General features: G+C 42.8%; 2 protein-coding genes across 2 annotated transcripts in view; both read right to left on the bottom strand.

The window, feature by feature from the left end:
- Positions 1 to 17,725, bottom strand: part of TRMT44 (tRNA methyltransferase 44 homolog) — a 335,844-nt gene that overhangs the window by 128,622 nt on the left and 189,497 nt on the right. The window lies entirely within an intron of this gene.
- Positions 6,129 to 12,795, bottom strand: GPR78 (G protein-coupled receptor 78). Its single transcript, XM_069856402.1, has 3 exons — positions 12,019 to 12,795; positions 11,282 to 11,395; positions 6,129 to 7,415 (listed from the first exon to the last, which is right to left on the bottom strand). The coding sequence occupies exons 1-3, from the start codon at positions 12,684 to 12,686 to the stop codon at positions 7,178 to 7,180; spliced, it is 1,020 nt and encodes a 339-aa protein (XP_069712503.1). The 5' UTR covers positions 12,687 to 12,795; the 3' UTR covers positions 6,129 to 7,177.

Raw genomic sequence — 17,725 nt, 5'->3', positions numbered from 1 at the left:
GTCTATAAGAAAAGAGATTATAAATGTCAAGTTCAGCTGGCTGAATTAATTGTGGCTGGTCAGCAAGCCCAGGTATCCATCAGAGAGTGGACCGGAGTATACCCAGAGAGACATGTATGAGAGAGCTTAAATAAAAACAGGCATCAGAAATGTAAGTGCCTGTCAAGGCACTGGAGTGTAATTTTCTCTATAGCCATATCATATGCATTTTCAGTTGGCTTAGTACCTTTATGTTATCATTTGAAGAAAATATAACACCTCTCAGATTACAATGTCATTCAGTGCCATTAATGTGTTTTTCTAGGATATATAGGAATCCAAGGACTGGTTTTTCAAATGTGATTACTTTGGTAAGTAGAATTCTTAAATGAGCTGGTGTTAAATGGTCTTTGGAAAAGATTTCTGCAAACTCAAATTTGGACTCTACTGATGAAAATCTTCAAAAAAATCTTGGCTTACCACCACATGACTCAGTGAAGCCAAGATCTTACTTTTAACGTATTTTGCCCTCCAGTTATGGACACTAAAAAAATGAGTGGTGTGCAGTGCATATATCATATGCTAGCGGTCTCAGAAGAGAAGCAGGAGCATCATCTCCCCCTTTAAGTGCCTTACCCACATAGCCTCACCATCGTGTACATGGAGCCTGTGCTGTCTCATACACAGCATCTCAAATTCTTATTTGAACACAGGGAGAACAGGACTCCTTTCCACTTAGCTTCTAGCTGGCCAAAATGATGTTCTACAAGGAGAAGAGAAATCCCAGCCTGAGCTCTCATACCCAGAAAAGACCACTGAAATTCTAACTGAAAAAGCACCAAAAGGGGCTGTCTTCAAAACGCACAGTAGTGTTTTATTATAGAATCATAGAATCACCAGGTTGGAAAAGACCCACCGGATCATCGAGTCCAACCATTCCTATCAAACACTAAACCATTCTCCTCAGCACCTCATCCACCCGTGCCTTAAACACCTCCAGGGAAAGTGACTCAACCACCTCCCTGGGCAGCCTGTTCCAGTGCCCAATGACCCTTTCCAGGAAAATTTTTTTCCTAATGTTCAGCCTAAACCTCCTAGTGGAGCTTGAGGCCATAAGTATGAGTAAGGGGTGTTTATCACTCCTGTCTATCATGGTGCTGGTGTGGCAAACTCCTCAGGATGGGATTTGGAATATCTTGTTCTTGTATCCTAAATAGCTTTCATCCAGAAATCCAGCTCCACTGTGAACTGTGAGGTATCCCCAGCCATTACAAGAAGCACATTTTTAAATGACTGGAAAGTATAAGCAAAAGATCAACAGAGAGATTCTGGATGAAAGTATTTGCCTTCCATTCCTATCTTCTAAACCGCATTTCATGCAATTTGATCCTTTCTTGGCTGTGTGGTCTTTCTTTTGTTTGTGTCACAGGTCCCCTGAGAAAAGCAGTTCTAGTACATCCTTGGCTTCCCACAAAGTAGTAAGAACAAAGAGAAAATGAAGTATTCAGACTACTGTGCTGGGAGCCCAAAAGATATTTTAAATGCCTAAAGCAGACTTCATAAGTAAAGACAACAATAAGAGCTGATTAGCTGAAAAAAACACATTTCAAGATGAAAACTAGACTGAGCTATGTGACTGTAAGGAATGATAAGCAGTCATTTATAAAACCAAGGTCCTGCATCACCAATCAACATTTTCTTTTACCATGAATAAAGACAATCATGAAACAGAAGATCTGAAACATATCTAAATATTGTTGTGAAAATGCACACACAAACCTAGCCTCTTGTCCCATGCCATGGAGCAAGGTCCCTGAGCAATTTATTGGGCTTCAATAAAACATTCTGGAAATGTGCCTCAGGGCTGACAGCTGCAAGCAAAGAGAAGAGAGTAGTTGGAAATGTAAAGACAGGTATTAAAAAAGTGAAAAGAAGGTGGTAATGAGTCTGCCACTTAAGGTCAGGCTTCACTGAGATACAATTAAAGTGCTAAGCCTTCAGTTGAAAAAAAAGTTCTAACTGAGAAAGTGAGTTAAGTAAGCGTACTCTAGGGTGAAGCACAAAGAACGGGGGTCAGCTTGGAAAGTGTTTCAAGATTTCAGTCCATTTGGTTTAGGAAAGGAAACTTGGAAACTTAAACACATGCTGGATAGTTTGCTCCAAATTCCCTCGATGCATATCTGTACATGCCATGTGCAAACAGCAGGATGCAGTGGAATGGACAAAATATGCACAACAAATAAATTAGGTTATGTCCCAAAAGGGATGCTTGTGGGTTTGTTTCTAGAATCTTTACAGTGGTCTGCTCAGGAGCCCGCACAGGCAATATGTGATAGTAGGTTAGACACAGTTATAAACCAGCTATGGTTTATAACATTTCCGAATGCACCTGGTTAAAGAAGTGATGCAAGTGGACTGGAATGATCTGTAGTTCTCAATACTCAAAAATACCTTTAACCATATGGACTTTATGACATTTAACATACATGCCTTACAATATGTTTCATTTGCATAGAGAGCATATGAGAAGCCTGGCTGGGAGAAATTCATGGTTCATGCGTTGCTCACTTAAGCAAAATAGCAGAGACACCTAGTTTTCATCGTGCACCCTCATGTCCTGGAAAGAAAAACCTGCTGGTAAAGGGAGAAGAGCTAGGGATATGCAGCAATGGTACCAGCCAATTGCCCTCTGTCACATTCATAAGCCCTAGGGAAAAGCAGCTCCGAAGAAGGAGCTGGTTGTGTGTACTGTTCCAGGTGACATTTTGCTCTCCTAAGCTTCTGGCACCGTAAGATATTCATATATTTACAACCTTTCTTAAGGTCATCTCTGCTGTGTCTCCAGCTGAGCCATCAAATATTAATTGGACCTGCTTTCCAAAAATAAAAAGCAGAACCTCTAATTTACTTGTGTAATTAACACCTCCCACAAAGCAGGTGTCCTCCTGAACCAGAAGGAACCAGCCATTTGCATTTCACAATCCTGAAATATGCTATGTGCTTTTGAGACAGAAACACAGTTGCTTGTTCATTCTACATGCACGAGTGCACATAATTATTGGGGGGGGAGGGGAATCCTTAAATACAAAAGAAAATATGCCCTCCAGGTGATGTAGTTAAACCTTCCCACTCATGCAGAATAGTTCTCTTTCTTCTCTTTCTTCATTTTGGGTTTTGTGGTTTGATCTTTTTTTTTTTCTTTTGGAGCACCTTACTTAGATGAGTTTAAACATCTTGTCAAAGGTTATTTTATTCAACCAAGGTCAATGCTGCTAGATTTCTATAAGAGCCCAAATTTCAACCAACAGTTCTGAAAAGCACAATCACTTTCTTATTGAGTTAAAGCAATTGCAACAACTTTGGTTCCCACATGCTTAACCATGTAATAAGCCTAACATTGCAATTAGCTCTGAAATTTATGTTTAGTGCCACCACACTCATGTTAAGACATTGTAAGTATGCATTCAGCAATCACTGTGTCATGCAAACTATTTGTGAATGTTTATTAGGTGCTGATTTACCCAAATGAATAACATGACTGCACTTCAGTGATGCTATGGAATATGTGGCTTGAAAATTCACAGAACCTGGAAGTCTTCACTGTTCAGATGCCATCTAATTTCAGAGACACATAAGTTTTCAGTATTGCACAACCCAAGAAAATTAATTTTGGTTTTGCACTTGGACTGAAGCACATCCATCTTTTCAGGACTTAGCAGGCTGGGATCTAGCTCATACCTAAATCTTTTAGGAACCTAGCCTAAGCACTACTTCACTTCTATTGCCTTAGAAACAGTCTGACTGTCAGCCTCAGAGCTCAACTGCAGTACGGCTGGTGGGGAAAAAAAAATGAAGTTTCTATTTCTTTTGGAAGAGAAAACTCTTTTTGTGATAAAAAAAAAATCACTCACCTAGGACATGGGACACGCAAACTTGCTTCCTTCCTTTGAAAAGGCAGATTCAAAACTCCATCCTTTGTCTCACTAGAAAACAGCCAAATCATCAGGTTTGAATATAATTTGGTGATGTGTTAAAAAAAAAAAAAAGAAGTTGAATGTCTCCTCAGTGGTATAGACTCATTAAAGGTTTGTTGTACTTCAGGGTTTATATAATGCCACTAATACAAGGATGTTACCCAGGGAAGGTGTAGTCAGATTTAGATTGCAACCAAGAGCTGAAATAATACAGTCCAGAAGCTTTCTTGGAGCCCTACTGCGGCTACTCTAAGGAAATAATGCTTCTCTCACACACTGTTTTAACAAACTTGGCAATGTTTTCTCTAAGTAGCCACAGGCAGGTCACAGCTCCTTCTGCTAGGGAAGTTATAGTATCAGGCAGTTCCTGTGACCTTCATGCTATTTCCAACTTCACAACACACCTGCCATGTATTTGCCAGTTTCTTGTCTCCTAGCAAAAGCCACTTCAGGCCATTGGGCAGGGGAAATATACCTGCAGGACTGGGTGTGCATACTAAGCCAGGGATGTTTTCCCATAATGCTAAACAAGGCATTTGAACTTCATTGTAAATCAAGACTGAGAGGGCTACAACTCTCCTCATCCTTCCTTAAGGGTCTTTACAGTTGGAACATACCGTAGACCTTAGCTTCCTAATTCTCTCTGGAAATTAAATTCCAAAAATATTCTGGAACACCCTGCATGGGTTTAAATATTCTCATTTTCTTTATTTTTATTTTTCCCATCTAGACCTAAGCACCTCTGGAAATGTCCAGTGCTTCGTAAAGTTGAGTGGTACTGTAAAGTGTGCATGACAACACCATTAACTGCAAAGTTATTTAACTTAATAGCAGGTGTAGAAGTTTAACTATGCCCTATTTTAAACTTTTCAAATGTGGCTTATAGTTTAATAGCTGTAGAACTTTATTACTCTAATACCTTTAAAGTTTATTATTTTTTTCTTCTACTATTTTCTTGATATTAAGGTAGAAAAAAGAATTGAAGTAAAGCTTTATTTAGAATCATAGAATCATAGAATAACCAGGTTGGAAGAGACCCACCAGTTCATCGAGTCCAACCATTCCTATCAACGTGACAGTTTAATACACTTAACTATATGTAACATATTCCTTTCTTGAAGTAAGAGCCATTTTCTTTAGGAAACCAAAGGTAAGGTGGCAATTGTAGGTATCATTAAACTCATGCTAATTCACAGGAAAATGCTGGTCTATTAAAAACTTTTTGTCACAAAATCAACTGAAAAGTAATTGAAAATTTGACATCCCTTTCTCTGCCCCCCACCACTCCCCGAGATGTATAGTCCTTATGTAGCAGCTGAAATGAAAAACTAAAGCATCGGGTTTTGTAGTGGCATGGGGGGAGGCATGTGGAGACAGTCAGGAAGACAGTAAAACTGGAAAGACTCCATAGAGTTTTTTTTTTTTTCTGAAATACTGTATTTACACAAAATTGGAGAGAGTACAAATACTTTACTAAGAAGACAAAAACCATTGTAGTACATTCAATTTAAACACAGGCAGAACTATAGATGCAAAACATAGAGGCCTAAGGTGCTTGCATGGCAAAATAAAAACCCCAAATAAACCATCAGAAAGGCCTCAGAGATTAAAAGCAGGAGAGAAGAAGACATTGTATTTATTACAAAGCATCACCTTTTCTTGACTTTAATGGGACTGAAATAAGATGCTCCTTCTCAATGTGGATGGTGGGAAAAACCCTCGCGATGTGCTAGCTGCTCAACAATGATTTTACAAAACTGTTAAGCTCTACTTAATTTTTTGCATGGGAACAGAGCCATTAACTTCAAAGGAAATTATATTTGTGCCTAATTGGGTGCTTATATGATTAGTTTGACCAGGAATAATCTTCTCAATGCTTAATAGGGTCAAGTCCATGGTTACATAAAAAATAACTGTTCTTTACTGTCTTCCTTCTTTTTTCTTTCTTAAAATATATTTTAGAATTGCTTTAATTTTCCCCTTATGTACTTGATTAGAAAATACTCACTTACCGAATGCCATAGCATATTTTGATGCATGTTTTATATAATCAAAGGGATATCATTCAAAAATAATTCCAACATTTTTCCAAAGCCTGTTTAGATTTGAAAATAAATTAAAGAGAATAATACATATAATAATAAAACATCTTTGTGTTTCTGGGCATTTGGCAGCAGATCTGTTGTAATAACTCTCAGAAATCTCTTGGTGTTAGTTAAAATTGCCAGATTAATTGAACAGTATAAAAGAAAAAGTTGTACAATATTATTACAATCCACTAAATAAAGCCAATGCATGAAATATTTTACACATTATATCCCTTAAAAATAATTAATATATTTTAGCCTGTTCTTTGAAAACTGATAGCTTCTGAAGTAATATATCTTAAGCATGGTGGTATCTGTCACTTCTACTGTCGAGCTGATTTTCTCTGAATAAAAGCTTATTTGAATAGAACCACTAGCTCAGTAATGGAACTACAGTGCTATTAAATAATTCCATACATATGTCTTCATTACAGTTGCTGCAATTATTGTAAGCACATATCACTGAAGTGCTAAATATTAGTAACTCAGATATGTGGACTTTGGTTACGCTTGATAGAATACTGGCATATCAAATGTATGTACCACTTCCTAAAGTCTATGTTACAATCATGATGCCTAGTAATAAATAATAATAGTAATAATAATAATAATAACAATCTCAGATTCAAAGTGCTGAGCCATATCACTCACTTGAGGCACCAATACAATAAATCAATCAATTAAAAGACTTATTTGTTATGTTCAAAACTAACAGAGCAGATCTAGGTCTGCCAAGTTACATGAGCAGCATGAAGGACTCCGAATCCTTCCTTCTAACCCAGGGGTTCCACTGGTCCCAGAAGGTGCTGGAATATCACATCTGATGTGGAATGCTCCAGAATGTACCAAGTCTTCAGACATGAAACATTAAAAGCTCTCTAAGCTCCTTGAAAGCCTTCAAAGGCTCTTTTAAAACCCCTTAAGCTTCATCATTCAGTCAGGTACAAGGCCTTGCCGTGTTTGACTGTAGACCAGGGAAGACCCTTTCATGAAAGTCCATAATGAAATGCATCACATTAATTCAGCTTTCATATCCTGGAAACACTCTCAAGACCGTCAGCATGAGAAGGAAGAGGCAGCATTCCAGCAGCAGCAGCAAACACCTTTCTCACTTGAAGGAGAATGCTTTTCATGTTGTTAGTTTGTTCTGTGCAAACAGTAATCATTTTCAGTGTCGAGAGAACTGTTGTACCCTGATGACGGATACAGGTCCCTTTTAAGTACCCTATTGACGATGTTGATCAGAACTTTTTTGTACTGTTGACGTAAGAGTGAGTAAACAAATGGATCTGATGCAGCCTTACTGTAGGTGAGGCACTTGCTTATAATTCCCCAGTAGTAATTTATGGTAACAAAAGGAAGGAGCTCTATCAACCTGTTAAACATTAAAGAGAGATGGAAACACTTGAGTATTATATTCACACTGAGCCCAGTGCTCAACTCATGCTTCATGAAACATTAAAGTAACACTTATTCTCTTACAGTGCATGTCCCTGCAGGAGGAGAGCCCCGTACTTACGTATTCTTTGGATTCAATAAAGGCAAAGGGAACTTTCCTAGCAAGGTCACTGGGAGACAACAAACTTTCCCTCTATGGAAAGAGAGAATAATTGTGTTTTCAATGTTAATGCTTCTGTATGACAAAGGTAAGAAAGTGCTGCAGGTTTCTGAATTTATAGAGTTGTTCTGGTAAGTGGTCAAAATATTCAGTGACATAATTGACTCTTCTTCTCCCATACCAAGCTTGAGATAGGCACATGTGGGATGAGGCATCCAGACTCTCTCAACTCAGTTCCCTAAGTACAGCTGTCTAGTGGTGTTTGAGACATTTGAGCATACCCTCTTTGGCACTGGGCTGCTACTTCTGGAAGCTGTGTGTCTCCTCTAGGTCCTGGATGCTATCTGCCAATATATGTAAAGATTTTGGATACTATGCAGTATCTCAAATGACACTAGAATCCTGGTCTAGATCACTGAATCCACCCCCTCAGGCAGAGAAGAGCAAACCTGCATTACACTACTGCTGTGACTTGTCACCTATGCAAAGAGGATTCATGTTAGACCATTGTAGTATGAAGAATAACATGGTTGTATCGCAGAGAGACTTGGGTGTCACCTACAGTCACATAGTATATTTAGGAGCACAAGTACATCTACTTACCTGTGAAAGCTTCTGTGTGCACTTGGCTGACTGCTAGTTTGGCCAAAGAAAACAAGGAGACAACAATTTTATCACCATTATATGACCGCCAACTGTCTCCTGACCTGTATTTCCTGGTCTGTGCTTCATGGATGATTAGTGGCCCCAGCACCTCAGTTGAGATGGGTGTATTAATCATGGGTGGAGAAACTGCAACTAAGTTAAACAATTTTTCCACAGAAGTGTGGGCAAACCTTCAGACTATTCCAGCAAATGTCTGGCATGAAGCTCATCTGCAGTGGGTAAACTCTCCAGGAAGGTGGAAAGAACAGGGTGAGAAGTTTTTATCATTTGTACTTCTTTTGTGGAAACTTTTGCAGGAGCAAGAATATGCCATTTTGCTGTATTCATTCAAGAAGAAGAAAAAAAAGAAGTAGCATGAGATAAAATATCCCTTTTCTGTACCCTAAAACATAACTGTTTGAAGATGTAAGATCAGAAGCTTTCTCAAGCCTTGAAGAACCTTTTGGCCTCTTTCCAAAGTGCAGAGCTCCCAGATTACAGGGCGTTGACTTTTGAAGCTGTTCCAATCCCTCCACATAGAAAAGCTGACTTACCACTACTAGAACGGAACATTGCAACAAGTGGTTGAACTGACAGGAAGATTTCTTATTTATATGAATAAAAGTGAAATCAGTCTTATGGCAAGTGCATTTAAATACCAGATTCTTTTGTTTGAAGCTGCTTGGAAAAATTCCAGTGAATTCAAAACAGAGAGCACATGAAGACACAAAATGTGAGAAATAAATAAATGTAAAATAAATGACACTTGCTGCATGGTGGCTTAGGTTTATCCCATCCTGTATATCATCCTCATACAAGAAATTCATGTTTGAGATTTAAATGGCTGTTTTTTTCATAAACACCTTAAATGAGAAGAGAAAGGTATCTTTCGGTCATGAAAACAGATGTATTACTATGTGTTCCCTTTAATGTACTGTGGGCCCAAACATAATTGCACTGAAGCCAACAGAAGAAAAATTACACAGATTTTAATAAGATAAAGGGCCCAGCCAAATCAAGTCAGCCTTAGAAATATCCATCTGAACGCATCTTTGTATCATTTTTTTTATTTTAGTGCTTTTACAGAAAAGATGAAATTCATCTGTTGGCTTTTAGTGAACAGACAAATATATTGCTAATGATCATAATTTCATTCACATTTCTGAAATGAGAAGCAAATACTGAGCTCACAGTGCAACCTGAGTCACTATGCCAAAAAGCAAGAAAACCAAGGAGGAAATCTATTACTTTGCCTCCATACAAATTATATGCAACCTCCCTGAAAACCAGAGAAGAGGGAGAATGAAGAAACAGTCATGGCAGCAAGTCCTCCAGCCTCACTTCCACCACTACCATTTATCTAGTGCTGCCTGGACATTGTCCTGCCTTTGGGGCAAAGGACCTTTAAGGATGCCCTCCCCATTTTGCTTTCACTGAACCAACTCGGTCCTTGTGACTGAGACAGAAGCTGTACCTCGACACACACATTTACAGAAAGCAAGCCTCAGTCTTCTTTCTAGTCACATGTGGAACCGGTTGCTTTTATTTTAGAAGTTTTTAAAAGATTTCTTCACTCTGCGAAAATATGTCAGTGCTGGAATTTGCTGAGCCTGGTAATGTTCAGATGGAAAAAAGATGGCAAAATCCACATTGCTCAATATAGTTATATTCTGATTATGGTAAAAATGAATAGAAAATGACTCAGAATGTACTGAACAGTGATCAATTAACCTTTTAACTCTGTGATGTAATGTTAATATTTGTAATAATCCTTTCAACTGAAGAACAAAATGTAGTTATCCAGGCAATCAGTCAGGAATCCCTTTCAACATATAAATGGGAACTGAAAGAAATGTCATCCTAAAGGTTAAAAAATATTGTAATTTTTAAGCACTGGCCTCAATCTGTCCCCCTACCCATGTAAGAAAAGGGCAACGACAGTGATCGTAAGTGGCCTACATATATATGACTGTGTAAGATCAGTGGGTTATAGCTGGCCAGTTCCTGTAAGATCACGTGGCTGCAGATGCTGGTGGCTTGAGAGCAACCTTGAGGAAGCCCTCACCGGGGTGGTTTTGCAAATGCTAGTGAACCTTCCTTGACAGAAGTCAGTTCTCTTCAAGTGTGCCTTGAATAAGTAGCAAAGTGGAAAATATTTTTAAAAAATCACTGCTGAAAGATGTAGCCCATTTCAGTTTGGAGATAAAAGGCTAAATCCTGAGGTGCTGCAATTCAGTAGAGTTACATTGGCTTCCAGCTCACTGATTTATGCAAGTTTTAAAAATAATAACCATATGTTGTATAAAGACTATGCAAGTACGGAATGAGAATGATACATGACTACTTAAAAAGGTGCAGACCACTGTGGGGGGGGTGCCAGTGATTACGACCATTTGAGGAGCATGGCATTTCCTATTCATTTTACAAGTCTAATTATTAGTTTCCCTGGGAAATAACCCTGACACCTCATCACAAGGCTGTGCTGCACCATTAGCAATATATTTACAGACATTAATATTTCCAGACACAAGGCTTATCTGACAAGTTATCGGCCTGGATAAATTTGAATTATGTCACTTCAGCTTCCAATAGCAGCAAGTTTGGCCTTATGCCTTAAAAAAAAACAAAGAAAAAAGACCAGAGTTAATCAGGAAAAGCTGTCTGCTTTCCTCCCTATTGCTTGGTTTTTGCTAATAAGGAAGTGTGGAGAGTCTTTTAAACTGCTTTCATCTCCCACTAACATGTAATTAATTCCTGGTACTTGTCCTAAAAGCCTCTTGCTCTTGGCAGAGGCAGCCAGATCTGGCTTCAATGAGGAAAGAAGAGTCAGAGGCTGCGGAGGCTTTGCCCAGTGTCTGGTCCTGCTGACAGGGTCCACATATGAGTGCTAGTGTGTGTGTGATTTGCCCCTCAGAACTGGTCCTGGGTCTCCATCAGGCTCTGGTACCCTAAACTTAGCTGTAGCCCTTTCCGGGCACCTGTGCATCAGAGGGCATACTGGTCCTGGAAAGTCCCCCACCCCAACAGGCAATACTGACCTGGTGATAATGTAAGGACCGAAACAGATCACGAATGACCCTATAAAAATACTGATTTTCTTGGTAGCCCTCTGCCTCCTCCGTTTCTGCTCATTAAGACAGCGCTGCTTCACACTGCAAAGGGAAAAGAGCAGTCGGTGAATCAGGGCAAGAAACAAGGAGGAGAGATGTGAGCCCAGGGAAGAAGGGAAGGGCTCGTTCCCGGCCCGAGAGCCCTTGCCCCGGGGTAGTGGAGGGGAGGGCAGCCCCTGTGCCGCCCACAGAGAGGGGCAGCCCCCGGGGATGGAGGGTGTCAGCCCCCCGGGGAAAGGGATGGAGGGTGTCAGCCCCCCGGGGGAAGGGATGGAGGGTGTCAGCCTCCCGGGGGAAGGGATGGAGGGTGTCAGCCCCCCGGGGATGGAGGGATGGAGGGGGAGCAGCCCCCCGGGGATGGAGGGATGGAGGGGGAGCAGCCCCCGGGGATGGAGGGTAGCCCCGGCCCCGCTGAACCTGGGGACAATGACGCTCATCAAAGGGAGCTCGGGCTAATGAGAACCCCAGCGTTTAAACGAAGCAGGCTACAAATGCGGGAAGGACCGTCTTCTGGCACTATAGACAGTGTCTGAAACTAGGAGCAGAAGCGTTCGCCATGCGGCTGGGGCAGGCAGGAGCGCCTGAAAAGGTGCTGGAGAGGCAGGACGTCCCCTCTGCCCCGGTACCTACCGCAGGTGCCCCGGGCTGTGACCCGCACGCGTTACCTGGGGTGGATATCCACCAGCAAAACCAGAGTCTGCATGGTAATAATGTCTATCCGCTTGCAGTGGAACCGGGCAACTTTCAGCACCTTTAGATAGGTGAAACACAAGATCACCAGCGACAGCATGAAACTGGTGGAGTGAAAGACGATGGTGAACACTGTAAACCTTCTCCGCTCTGTCTCTTCCTTCAGGTGCAAGGTGCAAGAGGCATAAACGCTGCTGTAATCTACCCACGAGTAAAACAAGGATACCAAGGGGAAGGTGAGGGAGTGGAGCCACGAGTAACCCATCAGTATCACGGCGTCCTTATACCGCATCTTGCTAGTGTAGCTTAAGGGGAACACCACGGCAATCCATTTGTCGATGCTGAGCGCTGCCATGCTCAGCATCGTGTTGGAAGTCAGGAAAGTTTCCAGGAAACCCACCGCTTTGCAGACGCAGCCTCCGAGAGGTTGCTGGTTCCTCAGGATCCCCAGCAGGGTAAAGGGCATGTTCAGGACCGTGAGGAGCAGGTTGCAAAAGGATAAGTTCACCAGGAAAACCCCGGCGACCTGCTTGCGGATCTCCGTACTGTAGACGAAGCATAGCAGCACCAGGAGGTTGGAGAGCAGAGAGACGACCAGCACCAGCACGAGGAGCAACGCCAGCAGCGCGCCTGCCAAGTCCATGTCTCAGCGGGTCCCGTGGAGCGGGCGAGGGCAGGAGCAGGGGGACAGCCGAGCCGGCACCGCAGCCTCGCCTGCCGCCGCCCGCGGCCGCCCGCGCATGTTGCCGGGAGCGGGGAGCAGGGGAGGGCGAGGGCAACGGGGCCGGCCGGGCCGGAGGGGAGAGGAGCCGCGGGGCGACCTGATAACGGTGCCAGGCGGAGCAGGGAGCGGGGGCCGGGAGGAGTCGGGCCGGAGACCACGGATGAGGGCGACGGAGCGCCCAAGGACCGGAGCACGGGACAGGGGGAGGTCGGGGACCGGAGCCGGGGGGGAGGGGGAGGTCGGGGCTCCCGGGACCGGAGCCGGGGAGCAGGGGGAGGTCGCGGCTCTGGGGACCGGAGCCGGGGAGCAGGGAGAGGTCGGGGCTCCCGGGACCGGAGCCGGGGGGCAGGGGGAGGTCGGGGCTCCCGGGACCGGAGCCGGGGGGCAGGGAGAGGTCGGGGCTCTGGGGACCGCAGCCGGGGGCAGGGGGAGGTCGGGGCTCTGGGGACCGCAGCCGGGGGGCAGGGGGAGGTCGGGGCTCCCGGGACCGGAGCCGGGGGGCAGGGGGAGGTCGGGGCTCCCGGGACCGGAGCCGGGGGGCAGGGGGAGGTCGGGGCTCCCGGGACCGGAGCCGGGGGGCAGGGGGAGGTCGAGGCTCCCGGGACCGGAGCCGGGGTCGCGGTGCTCGCCGGGCGCTGTCCGCGGTGCTGAAGCGGCGCCGCCCCGACGGCCGCCCCGCGCTGGCTTCAGGCCGCGCTCCGCCGCCCGCCCCGCGCCGGCGCCCCCGGCAGCGGCCGCCGCGTCTCCCCCCCGCGCCGGGCGCACGGCCTCCTCCAGGCTCTGAGCATCTTCCCCCGGTGCCCGGCCCCTGAAATACTCCAGCCGCCGAGCCTCCCGCGGCGACTCATGCGCAGATGAGCGGCTGCGAGGCACAGGCTCAGTCAGGGATCGCGGCGTCGGTCCGATCCGCTCACGGACCGCGGGCGACAGCGACTTTCCGCTAATGCGCTTCTTGGGGAGGATCAGAGCTGACGGGGAGCTGCTGATGGTAGTTTAATTCCTGCGCTGTGCTCAGCACACCTTGAGCACACCGGCTGCATCCGTTGTCCATGGTATCTGTCGAAAAGCCACTGTCTGTGCCCTTGGAAGGTTTCCCCATCCCCTATGAAAGACGAATTGCCCTTCCCTCCCCTTTTATTTCATAGCGCCTAGAGGAGCCGAGGTTGCCCTGAGTATTCACGCTGTCCGCCTGGGCCAGCAACAGGGGGAAGGACGCTGTTTGGTTAGAGACTTCACTTTGGCCACTTGGACTTTGACTTTTAAAGCCCCAGCTGGCTGAACAAGTGTCCACATTAAGATGTGAACAAGTGTCCGTGTTAGGGTGGTGCTGGTACATTCTTTGGAAAACCAAAATGTCTCTCTTAGTGTTTTCCATTTACACTGTTAACATGACAATGCAGTAGTAAGAAAGGTTCTTTCAGTTATCACATTGTGGAAAAATCCGAAAAGGCGAACATGAAAGAGGCCAGAAAGTCTCCTACACAGATCAGGAAAGCTGATCGCATGGCTAATTCCTAAAGATCCCATAAATCTTTATCTTAAAGTAAAATAAATAAATAAAATAAAATTTTAAAAAGGAAAAGAAGAAAGAAGGCATAAGTTTTGGTGCATCAAAACACTGCTACAGAAAAAAGCTGCCATGTCTAATCACTGTCACATTTTACAGTTGATTGCCAGAACTGACACAAAGAAAAAGGAGAAGAAAAGGTAGCTTTCCCACTATCCAAAACAACTATTAATATCCTAAGGAAATGCTGCATTGTGTATATTGTCCCTACAATGTGGTCTTGTCACGCAAATGTGGCCGCTCTGTGAATAACTGGATGTAAAACTGCTCAAAAGAGCCTAAAGGCAATGGTGTTGTTGGTTTGGTTTTTTTTTTTTTTTTCCAACAGCAGTTATAACTTTTGGATCAGGCCCTAATTGCAAAGCTTACTATGGTAAGTTATATGTCTTAAGGAAATAACAAAGCAGCAACACGTCAGATGTGTTGTTTGGAAGAGAACCAGTACTGTATTATTCCTCAGGATAGAAAAAAATAATGTTTTCTTTGATCAGAAAGCTGTCATTTCCAAAGTTGAAAAAAAAAGTAGCTCCATTTGACATTGCTTAAGCTGGACAAGCAAAAATCCGATATATATCTATGTAAGCATTTGAGAGAAAAAAAACCTATAAAAGCGTGATGATACTAGTTCTCTCAGACATGGATTTCTGTCACCAGAGAACCAGCATCGCAGAGCCAAACACTGCACAGAGGATTGGGAAGAACTGAACCATCATGGGAGAAGCTGGCTGTATCCATGCAGAGCTGAGGTTCTGCAATTACTCCTTGCACAGCAGGAATTCGTAAGAATTCTACTAGTCAGAACCCATCTGTGACCTACCTTTTGTTTAATAGTATGACAAGGTTATGGAGCTTTTATGTTGTCTGTCTGGGATTACAGGCTGTCTGTGTAGTGATACCAGGTAAGGTAGATGCTATTTTATGTTATCACAGATACAACCTAGATGTGCTGTTCCCTTACTGTAATAGCTACTTGAGAAGCTTTTCCCTGTTGGAACCAGACAAAAGGCAACTTCTGTCTTTTTCCTTCTCTCTCTTTTCTACACATACACGCATAGTTTTTGTCATACATGTCTTCATTTTCAAATGAAGAATGAATTGTTTCTGAAAACTAATAGAGAAAGGACACATCAAAATAATGCAGGAAAAAATAAAGGTAGCAAGTAGCAGAAAGCCAGGAAAAAAATATTCTGCTTTTTCACATGTCCAGTGAGTTATATGGTCCCCTGGAACAATGTCCTGGTCTCAAAGAACCTGGTAATGATGACGTTGTTAGATTTCCGCTTTTGTTTTCAATGGACCTTTGTCAATGTGACAGGTGATGTATATGCATAACTTCCTGTGGGATGTGAGTCCTCTGCTGACCCTTTTCCATTGACAGGCAGTAACCCATAACACTCAAAACCAGTGTGATGTTCAAATGCCCATTTACAGTTTACAAGGCTAAAAAGAGTCACCTGTGTGAGACCAGAAGGCTTTTATTTGCCACTGTGGGTCTGCAAAAGTAGGCAATTGCCATCTTAGCTCCCGAAAACATATATACTCATGCCACCTTTTTGCATATAAGCAGGCATATGTAAATCACTGCAAATGCTCACGACAATCATACTAAACACACATGTTTTCTCAATGAAGATCTTACAGTATTTACTTTCATAATCAAGGATTCTGTCTTTATTGAAAATGGGGACTGTGGAGACTGCTGAAACAAAAATAAGAAAAGGCAAAAAGAAAGGTGCTTATCATTAATAATCCTTAAATAGACATAGAGTATTCAGTTATTACAGATTAGGTAAGTATTTGAGATTTTTATTCTAGTAGCTGAATCATTCATAAAATATACACATTCATCTGTTCTAAATATTGACCACAACTTATTTGATTTAACGGTTAATAGACTGTGTTCATTAGAAAGGAGTAGGGGACAGTTAAAATTCCCTTTTAGTTTCACTCCAGGAGAGATGTGTCATGCAAATTTTGATGTAGATCCCAACTGAGCATAATTCAGCTCTAATCAATGTCTTCTGCAATGGCTAGGAACACTTTTAATTTGGTTCTAATTTTAAGAAAGCACCATGAAAGAAGGAGATCTCAAACAAATTACATCAATTAATTTGCAAGCATAGAGAAAAGCAACCCTTTCCCCAAGTTTACCTGATGATAGATGAAGAGAGGTAAATTAGACTATATTAACCAATATGAGGGGGAAATGGAATGACTCATGGAGCTGATGTTAAGATCAAAGCTTTTCACTTCTAGGCCACTTGCTAAAAAGTGACCCATTTCAAAAGTGAGCAAGAAGGATTAATACCCATGACATTTTCCAGTATGCTTTGTAAACAGCTCTGGCACTCATAATTGCCAACAAACATATGGAAATATCATCTCACCACCACAATGGCAGCAAGCATGTCATTGTTGTCCCATTAGTTTGAGTTAATGTAGCTTGCAGTGAAGCTGGAGTCCTTCAGTCCATCAAGACTCAACAGCCATTTAATTTTTTTATTCCCTCATTATTTTTTATTCCCTCTTTTTTCAGAGTCCTGCTTTATTATATTTGACCTATATGGTCTTCAAGTAAAACAGGCATCCTTACCTTCTAGACTAATATAGCATTTATTCTTTCTGGAACAATAAGACAAATAAGAAAGTAGATAGTAACGTAATAACTGACATGCTGTGAGTCTCTTCAAAAAAGATGTAAGGCCTGACTCATCAGTCTGATACAATTCTGCAACACTGTTCCCAGGGCAGAATTCCAGTGGGCACATTTAGCACCTGTGGAATATCTTTGTCATAAAGATCTTCATAAAATGTTGTAAAGCCAAACTGAAAGGTCTACACATTCCTTCTGTAGACCCCTACTTTGCAGGGAAAACATCGGAGCAATAAAAATCAAGTGGATTTATCATAACTATGGGGGAAAGGGAGAAGAGCAAAAGAGATAAAGCTCAACCATGCAGCAGTTCTGCAGACTGAAATCACTTCAGAATTGTTTCAATATTGCAATGAGGAATCTCATAGTTCAACAGATAATCCTGCAGTTTTACTAAAACTACACACTTGCAAAATCTTTTGTCTCATGTTTGTGTTATACAAACTAATATATTCCTGCAGTCTACAAAAACTGATTTCAAAATAATTCAAGCAGAAAATATTTGATTTTGGAGGACAGGGCAGAGGTTTGAAGAAACAGGTAAAAATACCACAATAACTGGTTAGACCACATTTCGAATACTGTGTTCAGTTTTGGGCCCGTCACTACAAGAAAGACATTGAGGTGCTGGAGTGTGTCCAGAGAAAAGCAACAAAGCAGGTGAAGGGTCTGGAGGATGAATGTTATGAGGAGCATCTGAGGGAACTGGGGCTGTTTAGTCTGGAGAATAGGAGATCG

This window comes from Phaenicophaeus curvirostris, chromosome 4, assembly GCF_032191515.1.
Source record: "Phaenicophaeus curvirostris isolate KB17595 chromosome 4, BPBGC_Pcur_1.0, whole genome shotgun sequence".
NCBI classification, from domain to species: Eukaryota; Metazoa; Chordata; class Aves; order Cuculiformes; family Cuculidae; genus Phaenicophaeus; species Phaenicophaeus curvirostris.
The sequence above is the reverse complement of the archived record's forward strand: the minus strand, read 5'-3'. Positions and strand labels throughout refer to the sequence as shown.